Here is an 18,951-nt window from a genome sequence, read left to right as displayed (position 1 = left end):
ACCTCAGGGACTAGGCGGCACTTAACCACCACCACCACTACCACCACAACCATTCATGGACCAATCGTCGCCATGAAGTACAATTTGATGATGTCTAATCGATAAATTAGTTGTTGTCAATAAATGTTGCCATTAACTTTAATCACTAGTCTCTGGGTTTCAGATGGAATTGAAGCAGTAACTGATGAGATACCTCAGAGGTTTATAAAAGGGGATTAATCCATGGTTAATTAAAGCGTCTCCCTGTTTATGTTTGTCATATAATGCTATATAAAATATAGTTTAATTTCTGGGTACGTTTTTATTTTAGATGCTTTAGTAATAAATAATTGATTGTCCCATTATTTAATGTATTGCTACTGTACTGAATACATGAAACCAGATATAAAGTTATTGTTTTGTCTTATTTTATTTGCATTATTCTGATAGACATGTGCATAAACTCAAATTCCAAATTCGAAATACAAACAAAATACAAATACATAAATATTCCATTATTCTTGAGAAAGTCTTTTCAACTGTGATAGATCTGTCTTGAAGTAAACACATTTAAACAAGTAAACAGTTGTGTAACACCGAAATGTGCACTAATAATTAATTGATAGACATTCAGATCCACCATTCACTAACTTAAGCTAATAACATATTGTATAAAAGGGTGGCTCCCATATCAAAAGGACTAAACATAAAATAGTCACATTATTCCAAAGTTAAGCAGTGCATTATAATATAAGCAGCAAAGAGAATGACAAACAAATAACACTTGCTGTGTGAAAACCTGATTAGATTACAGGCTATGATTAGGCAGCCATCCATTATGCACAGTGTATTTAAATCCCAACAGGCTCCAGGAAGGCGGTCTCTAACCTCTATTTCAGGACCTCTTCCCCCCTGCCCCAGAGTGGGGGCCGGGGGAATGTTTGTGGTAGAAGTCTGGTGGGGGGGGATTGGGACTTGCATTCATACCGGTAGGGACATAATACATGCCCTCTAGATAGCCCTGGTCAAGTGGTTGATGGGTCTGGGGGTCCATCTTGGACCCCTGACCGGGGGGACCTCCGTAGACGACCCCTGCCCCGTTCGGGTGCAGGGCTGTGGCGGCGGAGCTGTCAGGGAGGCGGGGGGGAGGTGGAGGCTGAGTCTGGGGATGGGGTGGCGGTGGCGCCGCATAGGGCTGCATATACTGTGGCGCGGGGGCATACATGTTAGGGTTGTGCAAGGATGGGTAAGGGGCCGCGGTGGGCGGATACATGCCCGAATGCGACATGGACTGCTGCGGGATCAGCACCTCCACATACTGGCCGGTCTCCGGGTCGAACAGCATCTTCCTCAACGGCTGCACAGGGACCTCGATGTAGAAATACTTCCCCGTCTCCGGGTCCATCAGCATCCTTCGAGGCGTTTGCCCGAAGCTACCTTCAGAGTACATGCTGGAGCCGTCGCCCTCGTACTCGGAGCCATAGGAGGGCCCCATGCCCTGAGGGCCACACATGTATTGAGAATCCAGATGTGCCAGGCCAGGGGAGTGTCCGTGGCCATGGTCGCCATAGGGAGCCACACTCATTCCAGGCTGCTGGTGTTGTTGCTGCTGAGAAGAGCGCTGTAGTGAGGGCCGTCTGGGCTCCATGTGCTGGTGTGGCTGCAGGGGGCGTTCCGGGGCACAGGGTTGCATGAGAGAGGGGTGGGGAGGGTAGGAAGGAGGCTGGTTGAGGGGGTGGTACATGGTCGGAGGCGGGCCGGGACCCAGGGGACTCGATTTAGGAGAGCCAGGCTGGTAGCACATAGGTGGAGGTTCAGCTCTGCCCTGGTGGGGTCGGAGGGGAGGTGGTGCTATGGGGTAAGGGTGAGGGTGGCCTGGGGAGTGAGCGGACGCCGGAGGGGTGTGGTTGTGGGGGCTGTGGTGACGGTGTGGAGGAGTGAGACCAGTGTGGGAGGGACATCCAGAGGTGCAAGAGCATGGGGGAGGGCGGGGGGCGGCGAAGTAGCGGTTTGGCTTCTTTGGGGTCAAACCTTGCAGCAGAAGCGGACTGAAACTCTCCCTTTCGTCGTAGCTTGGCGGGTCATCTGAACAGTAGAAACGCAGGTCGTCTGCTCTCTGGGATTGCTCACTGGATAAGGACCTGTGGAAAGGCCTTTGTTCGTGAGCATATTGTGGCACTCGTGTTGTGGATACCACAGTGGGTTGTTTCTCATAGTTAGAGGTCACAGTCCTTACTTGATCATGAGCTAATGTGCTTCTGGAAAACTGTGGTTGACTATTCAGATCCACAACAGCTGACTGCCCTGACCCGCTGGCAACAGTCGAGGAAGATCCAGAGATTTGGCTTACGTTTGGACCATGAATCAGACCCGGGTCTGAGTTTGTCGCTGGGTTTGTGGCTGATACTGAAGCAGGGGCCAAAGCTGTGGAACTCTGTGCATCACTGGTGCTTTGAGGTGAGGCCTGGGGATGATGAGCTCTGTTGTTGGGCTGATCTTTATCAGATAATGCTGATGAGTTGGACTGACTCGAAACACTTGTTGTCGTTTTGTTCTGCGGCGGTCTACAGCTAGAGACAGCAGACACAGCTAGTTTTCTTGTATAGTTGGAAGCTGGTGTGCTGTCACTGGAGAGTTTTCTATAGATGGTTGGTGAGGAGACTACTATTGTTTGAGATCTCTCAGCTGGAGTTTGCGAATCGTTTGCCAGTGGGCCTGAATCAGGTGGTTTGAATTTGTAGTTAGGCTTTGGTGGCACCGCTGGTTTTATTTGATTGTTTGATATAGATTTGACCTCTATTGATTGAGATTTTTTGTTTGTGGATGTATTTTGTTCTTTTGAGAGAGAGTTCACCTCGATTTGCTGAGGTTTATATCTCAAGGCAGGGGATCTTGGTGGAAAAATTGGATCTTGTCTTTTCAAAGAATCAAAATCTTTGATTGGTGGTGTTACTGTTTGCCTCCCTGTATTTCTCAAAGGAGTTTCAATATTTTGCTGTGCAGAGTCTCTCACACTCTCCTCTACTCCCATTATTGGTGGAGTTTCTGTCGTGGGGATGGACTTGGTAGAGGAGGTGGAGAAGGTCCTTTCTCTTCGTGACTCTGACACGCCACCTTCCGAAGTTGAGCAGATCTGCAAAGGAATCTCCAGTCGGTTCACATGCTTATGAGGCATCCCCTTACCTCCAACTGTGTTTGGTTCTCCCTCATTCAATACTGCTCCAATCTCGGCTTGGTAGCCCTTCTCCTTGAGCAACATGGACACCGCATGGCCGCTGCTCTCGCTGTTTGAGGCTGTGGCTTGCATGGGTCTCTCATCCTGGACAGTCTTGTGTTTACTGAACCCATCTCTTATCACAACTACAGCGGTGGAAACCTCTCGTTCCTTACTCGGTAATTTAGGCAGACTTCCCAGCAAGGGAGGTTTCTTGTATCTTCTGGCTGTCTCAGGTTTAGCCTCAACTGGTGTTGTGTTATTTCTTGCTTCAAGGCTATCTTCTTTCGGCTCTTTATTAGCATCAGACTCACGTGGCTTTGATGTTGTTGTCTGATCGGTCATGTGACTCTCTGGGCCTCCACATAAGTAACCTTCTGGCTTGGTGGCCTCTGCAACAGACAGCTGTGCAGGGGCCTGCCGTTGCTCTCCACGTTTGCCTTCTTCCATTCTGCTGGGTGTCTTTTTTTCCTTGTCCTCCTTCAAACACACTGCTTTACACTCTATCTGCATTGGCTGTGAGTGGTACCGAGACCTTCCCTTTTGTTCCGGTGGAGTGGCTGATGATGTCGGGTGCTCTGCATCTCTTCCCTCCACCTTCGGCTCCTCCAACCTGTCCCCTCTCAGCTCCCTTCTCTGTTTGTCTGTCATTACTTTTTTGCTTACTTGTGTTATCTCCTTCCTCCTGTCCTCTTGCCCTGCTTCCAATATACCGTGTTTACTCACCTTTCTTTCCTCAGTTATTTCCTCCCTCCTGTCCTGATATATCTCCTCATTTTCTACATTTTCTTCCATTTTAGGTGAAGGTGTCGTAGCACTGCTTGCCTTGAATGACAGGTTATATGTGTTTTTTACCAGCCTTCGCACATCTCTTACTTTGTGCATTGGCACTTTGACTTTATTGTTTCCATTTACATCTCCCTCCTCTGTCTTCATATCTATTGGGGACTCTCCCTTTTCCTCATTCTCCTTGAACGATGGCTTTGGTGATGATTCTGGGGATGGAACTTCACAGTGCAAATCTGGTTTAATATCCAATTCTGGTGTAAGGGAGACATTTAGAGAAGACTTCTTTTTGTCAAGACCATCTGTGATCTCTGGGCTAGGGATTCTGTATTCCTGTTCCTGCCTGGCTTCCATGTGGCTGTTTGATCCAGTAGCAAAATGAACTCCTTTATTCCCGACAGTGGTACTTGCTGACTTGCTTGCTGCTCTTTCTTCCTCTCTTTCACAGCCATCTGCTTGTCTTCTGAATGGAACCATGAGTTCCGACCTCATTCCAGTCCTCTCATTTGGACTTGACCTTTTACCGGCAAAGTGTTGATCGGAAGCCATTGTGTTTGATTCGGTTCCTGCAGCAGGATCGGCAGATAAAAGGCTGCATTGTGACTTGAGGCTGGAACTCAGATTCAGTGTATCCTTTTCAGTTGACTTTTCCAGTGTGTCCTCCACTTGAACAGATGATGATGGTTTTTCCTCATGGGAAGAATCAACGCCTTGCATCTTCTTAGCCAGCACACTCTTGATAAGGCAAGTGGCCATCTTGGTTTTGGGATGCGTCTCATCAAGTGAAGTTGACTTCTGAAGTTTAAATGTTTTGTTGTTGTATTCTTGTATGTCTGTGCTCAGTTCACAAGGGTAGGGCTCATGCATTGTCACTGGTGTGCTGTGCTGTCTCAGCAAAGTCTCTTTGAGGGATCCCCGGAATGAGGGACTGTCAGCCATCCCTGGAACAACAGGGCTGCCATTCTCACTGCTCTCATCTTGCCTCGATTCAAGCGTGTTCTTTCTCTTCAGCTGGATCTGTCTTTTGGGAACTCCTCTCCTAGCCTTCCTAGGTTCTTCTCTTTCCACTGCAACATCCACACACTCAAAGCTGCCCATTTCATAGCGCTTAGCTGGGTCTAGGCCATCTGAGTAATACGTAGTAGGTTGGAATGGAAAGTCTTCGTTGTCCAGTCTTTGTCCGGACCCCCTGAAGTCAGCATAGGCTAGCAGAGACGCACTAACTCCCGCTGGGCTTTCCTGGGTAGATGGTTGGGAAATATTGGTGGAGGATCGGTGACTAGAGTTGTACATATCCAGGTAGTCAATCTCAGGGCTTGACAGACTGTGGAAAGCGCCATCGGTAAACCACTTCACCTCACTGTCTGCCTCGTCTTGCTCGCTTCCCATGCTGGAGCTAGAACTCTGGCGGGGCCTGTTTTTAGAAACACGTCCAGTAGCAACGTTCATGTTCTGGGGCACAGAAGGCTGTAGCCTCCGGGCGGGACCTCCTCTTCTCTGTTGTTGCTGTGGCTGTCTCGTGGCAGGCAACCTCTCTGAATAGGAGTGGGCTGTTGGCATTCCCTTACTGGTCTGTTTGCCTGTGGACGCTGCACTGTGACTCTCAGGCCCTTTTCTATTTCTGGCACTGAATGACAGCTCAACCTGTTGCCCCCTGTAGCTGGCATGTGCCTTCGTACCCTCCTTCTTTTCCTGCAGTCGCTCCTCCCTCTTCCTCTCACTCTCCATCTCCTTCCTGGTACACTTGTGTTGTTCTCTCCCAGGATCTGTCCCCCTTTTGCGCTCCGCCTCCAAAGAAATTTCCCCCACAATCCCCATCTGCCTATTCTGCCCCAGCCAATCGTCTTGGTTATTGCTGTTTCTACACGTTTCACCGGGGCTTCCCCATTTTGCCATCTGATTCTTGAAATTGTCAGTTAGTGTCGATGCTGCAGCTTGTGGGGGGCTCCGACACCTGTTCTGCCACAGTCTGTAGGGTTTCTCTGGGGCTATAATGTGTACAGGGGTAAACCGTGTGATCGGGGGTGAGGGAGTTCTCCTTTTGCTCCCATGACGGGCCGTGTCCTCTGCCGGCTCCTCTCTGCTTAGAATTACAACTTTGGTGGTTGGCTGTTTTCTTGGGTAGTCAGGCGTGCGAGATGTTTCAGAATTTTTATTTTCGATATTTCTATCAGATCTTCTGGAGTTAATTGGAAAATTAGGCTTTGGATGTTTCCCTTGACGGACAGGTGAGATACCCGCAGTCTGGCGGGCAAGTAAGGTGTCTGGCTGTCCGTCAACAGTAGAGACTGGTAGACCGTGAAAAGGGCTCTGCATTTCAATCGGGGGATTCCAATGGTGGTCTTCCTTCTGATTAAAATAATTGCTTTGTACACTTTGAGGGTATGTTTTCTTTGGTGTGATTTCGCTCGGTTCACAGTGTTGTTCTGGTGTTCTACTAGATTTTCTCTCTCCAGGTGGCTTGACAACTCTATTTGTTTCAAGTGGTGCTGATTTGCGATCTACTGCTCTTTGGCTGTAGTTTGATATATCTGAAAGGAAAGACTCTCCCATTTCAGGTGTGTCTTGAGGAAAAAGAGAGAGTTCTGGGGTAGAGAAAGGATCAACGTTGTGCAAGGGGGATCCCGTAGGGGATGGTTGTCCAATGCTGTATTCAGGTGACTTACTCAAAGCATTTGAGTCGGTTATCTGAGGGCTCTGGTGCCTTGAACTAGGTGGATGAGAAATGTGGCTGGGCTGAGGTGAAGGAGTCAGTTGCTCTGCTACAGGGACAGGAGAGGGAAGACTTGACTTGTGTGAGGATACAAGATCTCTCGGTGAAGGAGTGTGGTATCTCGTGTCAGGTGAGAGATTCTGATAACTTATGTCCGGTAAGGACTGGTTAATTCTTGACTCAGGAGAAACAGTTGGACGTGGTGGATCAGGCGATGTAATATGACGTCTTGATGCAGGGGATATAGATTGATATCTCCGTTCAGGTGAGAGATTGCGAAAGGTTGGTTCAGGTGATGGAACAAGGAGGCTTGACACAGGTGAGGAAGGGTTATGTATAAGGCCAGGCGATTGAGTTTGCCCTTTCTCCTTGGGTGAGAAAACATTATGCTTTGGTTCACACATGGGTGAATATTGTATGTCTAACGGTGATGGAGCAAAATTTATTGGCTCAGGTGAGGAGGTGTAATGTATGTTCACAGGCGATGGAGTAGGATACCTCGGTTGAGGTGAGGGATTAAACAGACTTTTCTCAGGTGATTGAGTAGGATCCCTCAGTTGAGGTGATGGAGTAAGATGTCTTTTCTCAGGTGATGGAGCGAGGTTCCTCGGTTGAGGTGAGGGAGTTTTTTGTCTTTTCTCAGGTGATGGAGTAAGATCCCTTGGTTTAGGTGAAGGAGGAATTTGTATTTTTTCAGATGACAAACGGAGGTTCCTTTGTTGAGGTGATGGAGTAAGTTGTCTTCTCTCAGGTGATGGCAGAATATCACTTGGTTTGGGTGAGTTATTATACAGTTCAACTTTTTGACTCCTTGACTCAGGTGAGGGGGAAGGTTGTGTCTCAAAATGTATTGGTTCAGGTGAGCGAGTGTAATGTATTTTCCCAGGTGAGGGAGCAAGAAACCTGGGTTCAGGTGAGAGAGTATCTTCTCTTTTCTCAGGTACTGGAAAGAGATTCCTTTGTTCAGGTATCGGACTGTAAGGACTGGTCTCAGTTGAAGGACTTTGATTCCTTAGCTCAGGTGAGGGTGTGTAACTCCGGGGCTCAGGGGACAAAGATCTGTCCCTTGGTTGAGGTAACTCAGTTGTGTCCGTGTTATCGGGCTCTGGGTCACTGTATTTATAATATTGTTCAGGTGTAACTATTGTAACTGTTGACTCTTCTTGTGCAGTCGTGGGATCTATCTGCCTGACTGGGCTCTTGCACTGGGGTTCAGGTGACTGAGGATTCCTGCAAATGGGCTCTGAAGTTGAAAGGTGAGCTATTTCGGTGTATGTTGCTGTGTCGCCGTCTTCAGGCTGGACGACAGAGTAACAGGGCCCTGTAATGTGAGGGGAGCACGTGGTGGCTCTGGAGCACTGGATGGGATCTGCAGAGTTCAATGCTAAATCCTCCTCAAGGGACTTCTCTCTCCTTCTCACCTCTGGCGAAGATGCCGTAACTCTTATTTCTGGAGAGGAACTAGTATAGTCTGACTCTTTTGGACAACAGTCACTATTTCCTTTATATGATGGGAGTGAATATGGTACAGGTGAGTGAGCCTGGGATAGGGAATCAGGGGTGGGAGCAGTGTGTGGTACTCCGAGTGACAGCGCAGGTGAGGGGGTAAACCTGACTGCAGGCGAGACGCTGGGTCCTCTACACTCAGGAGTGCGGGGTATTGAACTGACAGGGCTTGGCGGTGTGTATCTAGGAAGAGGTGTGGACGCAGCACTCTTGGCCTCAGCAGACAGCTTGCTGCCTCGGTTTTCGGGTGTGTCTCCTCCAGCTAACGAAGTGCACGAAATAAGCTCTGGTGTGCAGGGAGAGCCGTCTATGTCAGGTGTTGAGCCTCTGCTGAAGAGGTCATGTACAGAGACCCTCCCTCTTAGCTCTGAGAAAGGCGAGCAGTCCTGGGTATCAGGGGAGTAGGAATAATCTCTAGATTCAGGAGTGGTTGATCTTTCGCCTGACTGCCGATGGATGTCCACGCTGCTGCGTGAAGTTGAATTCGAAGAGAAGACGACCCTGGGATTAAATGTGGGTGGGGTCAATCCCCTTAGATGATCGGATGATTGTGGTCGCTGCTCCGATGAGGGACTACTTTTGCGAGATCCACTTAATGAGCTACTTCTCTTGGGAGATCCCCTGGATTCAAGCAAAGATGGCGTGAGTTGTGACTCGATAGAAGATGAGCTGGCCCTTAGGTTACTAGGCTGTGGGGAGCGACTCGGACTTGATGTCCGATTTGAGGATAATGAAGAGGAGGGAGATGAGGTTATCCCTCTATATTCTGTACTCTCCAGTGTCTCGGAGCTGTTAGGCCGAGGGGATGGGGTTCTAGAAGTGGGAACCCTATTTAGGACCTCAAGTGATGCACCCTCTGTACTTAACAGCGGTAGCGGCGGTGAAGCCGCTGATTCTAATTTGGGGATCTCCTCAGAAAGACCTGAATGCTCAGAGGTCTGGTTGTGGCCTTCTGAATTTTGGCCTTCAGAGTTCCCTGTTGGCAACAGTGGGCTGCGCAGTCTCTCTTTAGGATCCTCAAAGCCCTCTTCTCCTTCACTGGAGCCGTTGGCTGTGTGGTAGGAGCCCGAGGAGTCGTCCACCAGGGGGGAGGCGGCTGCTGCCCGGTCCACCTCCCTGGGAGGGGGAACGAAAGCCCCAGATGCGGGACTGCCAGAGAGGGAGGGGGAGTCACGATCGTCCCCGAAGATGTCACACAGACAGGTCGTCTCGGAGATGGCAGAACGGGGGCTTGGTATGTTGGTGATGTCGAAGATCTCCACGTGGTTCGGGGTGCCTTCTCGGTTGCGGAGGGAGATGGTGCGAGGTGCGCTGCGCAGGAAGGAGTAGCTGTCCCCCTTAAGAGTCCAGCTGTCCATCGCTAGACCACAGGCACCAGGTCTTCACTGGCACCAGGTCTTCACAGGGGCCAGGCCAGTCTTTTTCCCTGGGGTTCTCAAAACTGTCCCGTACCTGAAATGGGGTAACGACATTGAATTAGTCATAGAGTCAAAAATTCAAGTAATTTGTCAGAGAGGCAAGCTTATATAATGATTACTAGCGTCTTAGAGTACCATATTAAGCGCTATATAAATTTCAATTATTATTATTAATATTACTATCTTTAAAGTGGCTTCATCTATTCCATTTGTAAAAAATAAATAAATAGAACATCATTGTTTGGATGTCCCATTTACTTTTTTGCTTTCCAAGCTATCTCTTAAATAAACTTCAAGAATCAAAACCAAATAAATCATCAAGTTAGTAACAAGAGACAAGAAACAAGCACAAGGAAATTGCATGTTCGTCTTACACATGTTAAATGACTGGTCTGATATAGCAAGACATTTTATTGAAATAAATTATGCCTTGTACATACCTATCAACTAGCGCTCGAAAAAGGAGAGCGTGTGTCTGATCGAAAAAGAAAGAGAGGATGTTCGCTCGCTTACCTTCAGCCCAAAACGGGGTAGTTCAGGCATTGAGTTTCAGTGTTTCAAATGCCCCCTTCATCCAATCAACTGTCTATTAAATCCACAGCATATAGCGCCTCAGCAAACTTCTAACTAGGGACCTAGTATCTGTAGAACAGAGTAAAACAGTCCAAGGCCATGTTTGTAGGACACGATCTCCACACATCCAACAGTTTTCACCATGACTTTACAAGAAGCAGAGAGGGGAATCACACTCATGCTCTTTCTTCTGACTATCTCCCCTCTCTCTGTCCCTCCATTCTGCCCCTCCCATTCAAGCAAGCCCAAGGGAAGGGCTTACTGTTTCCAACCTGGTTCCCCTCTCTAGGTTGCGAATAGGTTTTGGCATAGGTTACCCTGTCTGAGCTCGGCCGGTTGAGGTTTATAGTTAGCAGCAGGTGCTGATCCAGCCAGGGGGGATGCAGGGCCCTGGAATCTGACACTAAGACCCAGTTCAGCGGCAGGACCCCCGCTAAATATAGTGCCACACTATCAGGCCCAGATTGTTAGAGGTTTAGCTGCCCGGGAACACATATGTGAAGGCAGAGAGGGGTAGAGATATGGCACAGCAGAGCCACTCACACTTGAAGCACCTGACAGACACTCCAGCGGTTACGCTTTATTGTCATGGGTGTACATTAGGGGTGTGTGTGTGTGTGTGTGTGTGTGTGTGTGTGTGTGTGTGTGTGTGTGTGTGTGTGTGTGTGTGTGTGTGTGTATGTGTGTGTGTGTGTGTGTGTGTGTGTGTGTGTGTGTGTGTGTGTGTGTGTGTGTGTGTGTGTGTGTGTGTGTGTGTGTGTGTGTGTGCTTGAGTAGAGGAGGATCAACGCTAGACACTCGGATTTTGACGGATCAGAGACCCCCAGCTTTGAGAGAGCTCAGAACCCATGCATAACTCAGTTAGTGTCCCAGTATAGGGTCCCCCTGAAAGGCAATAATTGTGTGTGTGTGTGTGTGTGTGTGTGTGTGTGTGTGTGTGTGTGTGTGTGTGTCCGTGTGTATATAATTTATTTTGAATGTGTCAGGTTGTAATAAATGAGCCCCTATGCATGTAGCTCCACAATATATGTAAATATAATGCAATACCATTTTGCTATAAGGAGAAAATTGGTATTGCCATAGTCAGTATAAACCTCCCAACAGTAAAATGTCCTGCAATATAAATACACAAGAAGTCAGCGATCACAAATAGATTTCAGTCATCGTACTGTGGGTGTGAGAGGGCAGAATATTTTATGCATGTGAGGATGACGCTCTTACAGTGTTTCTGTGTGTGTGTGTGTGTGTGTGTGTGTGTGTGTGTGTGTGTGTGTGTGTGTGTGTGTGTGTGTGTTTGTCGATCATGTGCATGAATTTGAGCCCACATGTGGCACATAGTACTGGAGGATTCACGAAGAAGGAATGATAAGCACCTCTGTAATGGCGGGCTTTTGTCTGGATTACTGATAGATGAGTAACATAAGGCCTACTCATTCTGCAATGCAACACACCACATCATCTTTCCATCATAAGCTTTGACGCCATGCAAGTGTGATCAGGCTTTCTGTCTTATTATGGACAGACATGGACATGTTGAGAGAATAAATACTGTGTGCGGTGCAGTATTGTACATCAGTTTCGTCAGTGTAGACCCTGTGTATGCTTTTTTTTAATCAACATCTATTGGCCACACATATTGGCTTTCTCCCGGCACAATTATCAATGAAACTTTCAAGCAATTTTCCATATTGACCTCTCCCTTGTAAAAGAGCAGCTATAGGCTGCTGCTCATCTAAAAGTTTTGTGCTTTTTCCCTTTTTCTTCCTGCACTGCCTCCTCCACTGTTTCCTATAGGGTTTCCTCCTGTCTTTCCCACTCCCTCCTCCACTGCCTCCTACACTATTTCTTCCACTGTCTTCTCTACTGTTTCCTTGACTGTTTCCTCCACCACCTCCTCCACTGTCTCCCCTGACCTGGCATTGGCCACTCTTTTGAAGGTGGCTTTCCCTTCACTGCCGAGAATGAAAACTGATTTCTCTGCTTCTCTCGTGACTCGTTTGAAGCAGAAAAAAAATTCAGCGTTTGTGTATTAATTGAAACATGAAATTAACAATGAGACTTTATTCAAGAATTTGACAAAATGAAAAAAGGTTCAGGATTTTGCGCATGGCTTAACCACGGGCGCCAATTATTTCAAATGTATATTTCAAGTGTATAGAGGTTGAGTGCACTTTTGAGATAATTCCCTCATAGACACAACTCTTTGTACAGGTTTTGTTTTTGCCCCCTTTTTATAATGCTCAGTTGTCTGAAGCATTGCATATATGATTGGTGCATTTTACCTCTATGGCTATTTTTAGAGAATGAATGGTGCTGGATTTCTAGATGTTTGGCTCTGTAAAATAGGTAAATGTTGTGTTGTGATGGCCTAAAAGTGATTCATTCAAATATATTTGAAGCGACTATTAATGTATGTTGCAGCAGATCATTTAATATAGTTTGGTGATATTATTGATGTCCCCTACAGAAAATAATGTTGAAAGATATTCCATGTTTGTGGTCGTGCTCGTGTATGTTCTGTTGCATAAGTTATCATTTCAAGTTCTAAATAAATAAATAAATAATGAATTAAATATAAAGCTAAAAAGTATACATTAAAATGACAATATAACCCATTAATGTATCAGATTTGACAGATATTAAAAGACCATCTGCTGTGACAGAAGATATAATTCCCTCTTCTAGCACATCCTTGTTATCAAAAGCTCACAAATGTCAGTTTGACAACTCAAGCCATTATAACTTAATCAACGGTATCGTATCGTATACTTATAATTCATCAATGATTGGGATTTATCAGGGATTTCTGCACACATCAGTTCTGGGGTACATGCTGGCAGGACCCAAATACATGTTGGTACATGTTTGCTGGACTAGGCTACAGAGAGGCTTTACAACTAGAATAGTTGTAAAGCTTCTCTGTAGTCTGTCTGCAGTCCTGTCTGCACGACCTACCTAGATCATCTAGATACTATGTATTCAACTTTCAAATACTCTTCTCTTAACTTCATATAAAGTCTGATGTATACAAGGTAAGATGTATTAAAGTATACGTTATTTATTTACATAGACCATGTGGTCAAACATCAAAATGTACACTCTCAACAACGACTCTTACTCTGAAATCCCGAGGCAGGCGAAGTACGACACAGGAAGTTCCGCCCCGAGATCGACTGGTGGTAAATTGTTGTCATAACAAGCAAGTGGCTAACGCTAACGCTTGCTAACAAGCGATCAAAATAGGTACGTGTTTGTTTAAATGTATTTGTCCTGAGATTGCGGTAAATATCGATGTGTATCCCGACCGTTGGTAAAACCTAAAACGTGACATCCGTGAGGGTTGTCATTGTGCCCTGGATAGATCCAGGCCTTGTCACACAGCAGCCGGGTAACATTCACTGCTCACCCTGGAGGAGGAGGATGATGTCAAGCTTTGTGGGAGCGAGAGACACTAAAGCCCGTTTGTTTACGTTGGCCACACGGCCATTTAATTCAAGCATTGTTATATATCTTCATTAAAATGTGGCCCCTTAAACTGAACTGACATACACGGTTGCAGTGCAAAGACGTGTCGTTAGATGTCGATTATACGACCGAAGTCGAGCTACTGCAGCTAGCTAGTGGGACATGTTCTAGTAAGGGTAATCTGTCAGTGGTCATTTGGGCTCCTGACTTCGGGATTACTTCAATTCTTTATTGTATATCTTGTGTTGATCGTTTTAAAGGGTTTTATGCGTTCCGCTACGTTGTACTTTGACATCAGAGAATGGGGTAAAGCCCTTTATAGGTAGCGTTGTTGTGATGTGTGTGGGTCATTTAACTAGGCTAAGGCCTAAGGGGGCGATTAGGATCTACTGCAAACTTTCTGACCCAAGTCAGGAAGTATGTTGTTTCACAGGACAAAAAACGGCTCTATAAGAGTAGTAAAATGCCATAGCACAGTACAAAATACATGCTATTTTGGGTTTATAATCATAATACTCATAATTAGTGATTATTAATCACTCAATAGTTTGTTAAATATGTAATGTATCCTAAGAACATCCCTCCGGCCAACAGGTTTGGGGTGTATGCGTGTCCCAGTCTGAGAGGATGGAGCAGTGTGCCTGTGTGGAGCGTGAGCTGGAGAAGGTTCTCCATCGCTTTGTCATGTACGGTCACCAATCGGAGGAGAGGCTGGATGAGCTCTTGAGGAGCGTCTGCGAGATACGGGGACAGCTCGTTGCGTTCGGTAAGACGAGTACAGTGTCTGTTGAAGATGATGAAGTTTGAAGTGTGTTGTGCTTTGTTTTTGTTGCTTGTATGACAAAAAACACTTTTTATATTGTCTTTTAGGGGTACAAGATGGAGACCTATCGGTATTGTCTCAAACTATGGCACAGTGTTGTAAGAATATCAAAGAAACAGTCCAAATGCTTGCATCTCGGCATAAGGACATCCATGGCAGCGTTTCAAAAGTAGGGAAGGCAATCGACAGGGTAAGGACTAAAACACATCTATCCAATATTTTCCTACTGCAGCGTGTGGATTACCATTGTCTTGTGCCAATTCAAATGTTGTTTTTGTACTTTCAGAATTTCGATGCAGAGGTAAGCGCTGTGGTGGCAGAGACGGTGTGGGACTCACCGGAGAGACAGAAGTACCTGAGCGAGACCATTGTAGAGCATCTATACAGGCAAGGGATGCTCAACGTAGCAGAGGATCTCTGCCAGGTAAGTCACATGACTTGAATCTCTCCACCTTTTGGAGAAAACTCATCTGTTGGGATCTTTGTATGTCATTCTCCACTGCTGTGTGTTCTGTGCTGTAGGAGTCTGGAGTAGTCATAGATATGAGCATGAAGCAGCCTTTCTTGGAGCTCAACCGGATCCTGGAGGCCCTGAGAATGCAGGACCTCAGACCAGCACTGGAGTATGCTATTATTTATATTTGAAGAAAAAAAAAGTAAAATAATGATTGCCCAGCCATCATTTATCTGATATGAATAGGTAGAAGTTGATGTCCAGCCAATATTTTTATTGAAGCTCTAAAGTAGAATATATTACACAAATGGAGTCATTTAAAATTGGATCCCATTTATCACACTGTAAAACCACACTTGGACTTTGGCTAAGGAGTGATACCTTAATCCTACTGTCTCACACAGAATAAACAACCTACAGACAGATCACCCTGTTCCAATGCCTCTCTGCCCATGTCATGCCCCTTTTTTTTGTTGGGGACTACAGCTGCTCCTTTTACTGTACAGCTAATCAAAGGGGACTGTCGGCGATACTATAAACAAATAAACTTAACTCAACTTCTCTAGGTGGGCCGTGACAAACCGTCAGCGCCTCCTGGACTTGAACAGCAGTCTGGAGTTCAAGCTGCACCGCCTGTACTTCATCAGCCTGCTCAACGGGGGCATCGGCAACCAGCTGGAGGCGCTGCAGTACGCCAGGCACTTCCAGCCCTTCGCGTCCCAGCACCAGAGAGGTGAGCTGAGCCCGAGCCCCAGCCCATCCCAGCCCTCACTGGCTGACCCCGGTAGCACAGGGCTAGGTCAGTCTAACGTCCAGGACAAGGAGACAACAGTCTGTAGTCCAGCACAAGCACATCAAGTTCTACCCCATTCTGCCTCTGCGTGTCTCCACTGAATACACCCCTGCTCCTGCGTTCAGGGATGATAACTCGTACCCTCCCCGTTTTATCGGTACCCCCTTCGTCATCCGTTGTGACTGCAGACATCCAGATCCTGATGGGTAGCCTGGTGTACCTGCGCCACGGCATCGAGAACTCCCCCTACCGCACCCTGCTGGAGACCAACCAGTGGGCGGAGATCTGCAACATATTCACCCGGGACGCCTGCGCTCTGCTGGGCCTCTCGGTGGAGTCGCCCCTCAGCGTGAGGTAGGACCCCCAGGGTGCCCAGGGCTCACTAGGGCTCTGTTCAAACAGTGTGTGTATTGAACTTCAATAAGGACAACATTAGAAAACCATTGATTTCGGGAAAAAAAACGACCGTCGATGAATTGACATTGCATCGAGATGTTTCTCTTGTGTCAACAGGGCCATGGTGAGCCTGGTTCACCATGGCCCTGTTCAGGCATGGATCACTTCTGGATTCTACAACCGTTTTTGAAATTTATCTACAAGGAAATATGAATCTGTTTACCCCAATGGCACAAGACGCTCAAAACAGGTTGCCTGTTTACACATAGTGGCAGTGTATGAGTGATCCCTGCTTGATATGCGCACACAAGAACAGGTTTGTAACACAATCACGTTTTCGCGTGTACCGGTTAATGTTGCTTTGGATAATGCAGCAAATCAAGTTTAATAATTGAAATGCATGGTTTAGTAATTGTAGGAAATGTAGACGCAGCACGGCGATGTTTTTATATACATTAATTAGCTTTATATCAGTTGAGAGATGGTGTCTAGATAACAAACTATCGTGAGTCAATCTAGACGGAATGTATTGTTAAAACGGTTCTCGTACAACCTCTTCTGCCTCTTCGGACATGGATAACATCTCTCTTTGCATCGCAATCTCACATTTACTTTTTCAGGATTTGAAAAGAGATTCACACAGTCATGGAAACAAGGCATATGTAAGTCATTTCCAAGGATCTTCACGTGTGTGTGTGTTGTAGCTTTGCGTCAGGATGCATGGCCTTGCCAGTGCTGATGAACATCAAGCAGGTGATCGAGCAGAGACAGTGCAGTGGAGTGTGGACACACAAGGATGAGCTGCCTGTAAGTCCCTTGCTTTTAACATTCTCCCTACCCAGCATTTTTATTAAAATGGCTTTACCCCATTTTTTTCACTTTATTAAAAAATTGACTTTTGCTTAGCAGTAATAAATGGTTATTCATTTATTATCTTGTTGCCTTGTATATTATACATCTTACCTTATTATCTCTGTTGTAATTCATTCAACTTTTTAAGTCATAACTTGTCTGTGTAGTCTAATATACGTCTAAATGTATATTTATATAAAGCATCATCATTGTACCCTAAAACACTACCATAATCATGCACTATTTCCACATCAGGTCCATTCAATACATCTCAAAGACCTAATCTCGCACCTTGCCTCCCCATCTCTTTTGGCCTAGATTGAAATCGACCTGGGTAAGAAGTGCTGGTACCACTCTGTGTTCGCGTGTCCCATCCTCCGCCAGCAGACGTCCGAGAGCAACCCGCCCATGAAGCTTATATGTGGGCACGTCATCTCCAGGGATGCCCTCAACAAACTCACCAACGCTGGGAAGTAAGTCTGAGCTTCTGAGGTTGGGCGTGAAGAGGCAAAACAAGTGTATCACATGCTTCGGGATTTTCAATTTGTGTAGTCGCATCGCATGTATAGTTTTGTCACGGGGAACGGTAAACGACAGAAACCCATGCTGCCACTCAGCCTTCTGCCCGTGCTCCCCTCCTCCCCAGATTGAAGTGCCCCTACTGCCCGATGGAGCAGAACCCGTCAGACGCCAAGCAGATCTTCTTTTGATCCCGCTGACTCTTTTGTCACAAGTAAGAACGAAGCTCCTCCCCGAGCCTCAACAGGACCTTCTGCTCACCTCCCAGCCCCCCTGCTCCTGTGCTCCCAGGCAGCCTGGATGCCCCCCCCCCCCCCGCCCTCCGGACAGGTTTGGCCCATGGGCAGCCGCCGTGTCCGTGTTATTGGACCCCACCCACATTGGCTTCACAACAACTTGTACAGAGAGCGGATGGGAAGGTCCATGTCTGCAACCCGTACCGGAGGAGTCTGCCGGTGTTACCAAGCGGAGGCCTCGCAGGAGGGACCCGCAGAGATAGCTAAAAGATCATTCATTGAAAGTCATTTGTAAATGCCTGCAAACCTATTATTTTTTTTCTTCACTTTTAAAAGTATGTAAGAGTTTAAAAAAAAAACCCTCTCTTGGTTTAATAAACTGAGTTGGCTTATGGGTGAATTTTTCCTCTTTGCGTTTCCCTGTTTTCTTTTGGAGAATGGACTGCTCACAGGTGTTATGGTTGTAGAGAGGGTACTGTACGTATGGTATTGTTTAAAGGAGGTATGATTTCAGCATAGTATTTATCTTCTATTGTAACCAAGAAAGGGCACAGAATGCTCTGTGAAAGTATATTAGTTTGAGCGAGGAAGGGGCTTGATCCTAGCGGAGGGGGTCGCAGGAGTTCCGGGCAGAACGGAACACTGATTGTGAATGTGACCCGTTTTTGCTCCGTTACGTTAAAATAAAAGTCTCTCATAGATTACATTAACTGTTGGCTCATGTGATGATAATGAGGGCGATGGTAATGATCAGGAGGCTCTCGTCAACAGTAGAACTGCTTTTATTTTCCTAACTTTTTTTGTTTCCTGTGACTGCACACCAGCAAAAAATGTCATTTACAGAAGCCCCATGTGTTGTACCATAAACGTATGTAACAAAAACCCATTACATGCTACTGTGAAATGTGCTTTGTTTCCAAAAGGGGTGTGTGTGTGTGTGTGTGTGTGTGTGTGTGTGTGTGTGTGTGTGTGTGTGTGTGTGTGTGTGTGTGTGTGTGTGTGTGTGTGTGTGTGTTATAAATTGATCAGCGACGCTTGAAACGGCCATGACGACTTTCTCATATTAAGCTATAGTACTAATGATTCAGGCCAGGACTGGTCTGTAGCCCCTAAGGCTTGCACCATGATTAGTTTGGGACATATTTTGCGGTGGGTTAGCTGTACTGTTGAACCTGCAACTACTTTACTAGGGCCCTTGGTTCAGCTTTATTCATTTATTGTTGA

The 18,951-nt window shown here is 46.6% G+C and overlaps 2 protein-coding genes across 4 annotated transcripts; one reads left to right on the top strand and one right to left on the bottom strand.

Moving 5' to 3' along the window:
• Positions 1-390: 390 nt before the first annotated feature.
• si:ch73-43g23.1 (serine/arginine repetitive matrix protein 2) lies at positions 391-10,582 on the bottom strand. Its single transcript, XM_060062783.1, has 2 exons — positions 10,130-10,582; positions 391-9,650 (listed from the first exon to the last, which is right to left on the bottom strand). The coding sequence occupies exon 2, from the start codon at positions 9,554-9,556 to the stop codon at positions 875-877; it is 8,682 nt and encodes a 2,893-aa protein (XP_059918766.1). The 5' UTR covers positions 9,557-9,650; positions 10,130-10,582; the 3' UTR covers positions 391-874.
• Positions 10,583-13,321: 2,739 nt separating this feature from the next.
• On the top strand, positions 13,322-18,616 carry rmnd5b (required for meiotic nuclear division 5 homolog B). 3 transcript variants are annotated; one of them, XM_060062779.1, is made up of 10 exons: positions 13,322-13,432; positions 14,249-14,420; positions 14,525-14,667; positions 14,764-14,901; positions 15,000-15,100; positions 15,498-15,664; positions 15,913-16,078; positions 16,825-16,927; positions 17,291-17,445; positions 17,619-18,616. In XM_060062779.1, exons 2-10 carry the CDS (start codon positions 14,282-14,284, stop codon positions 17,680-17,682), a joined length of 1,176 nt encoding a protein of 391 aa, XP_059918762.1. In that variant the 5' UTR covers positions 13,322-13,432; positions 14,249-14,281; the 3' UTR covers positions 17,683-18,616. The 3 variants fall into 3 exon arrangements, with proteins under 3 accessions (XP_059918762.1, XP_059918760.1, XP_059918761.1); XM_060062777.1 differs by having other exon boundaries at positions 15,498-15,730; XM_060062778.1 differs by lacking the exon at positions 13,322-13,432 and adding an exon at positions 13,542-13,649 and having other exon boundaries at positions 15,498-15,730.
• Positions 18,617-18,951: the final 335 nt, after the last annotated feature.

Source organism: Gadus macrocephalus, chromosome 10, assembly GCF_031168955.1.
Source record: "Gadus macrocephalus chromosome 10, ASM3116895v1".
NCBI classification, from domain to species: domain Eukaryota; kingdom Metazoa; phylum Chordata; class Actinopteri; order Gadiformes; family Gadidae; genus Gadus; species Gadus macrocephalus.
This window is presented reverse-complemented; position numbering and strand designations above follow the sequence as displayed.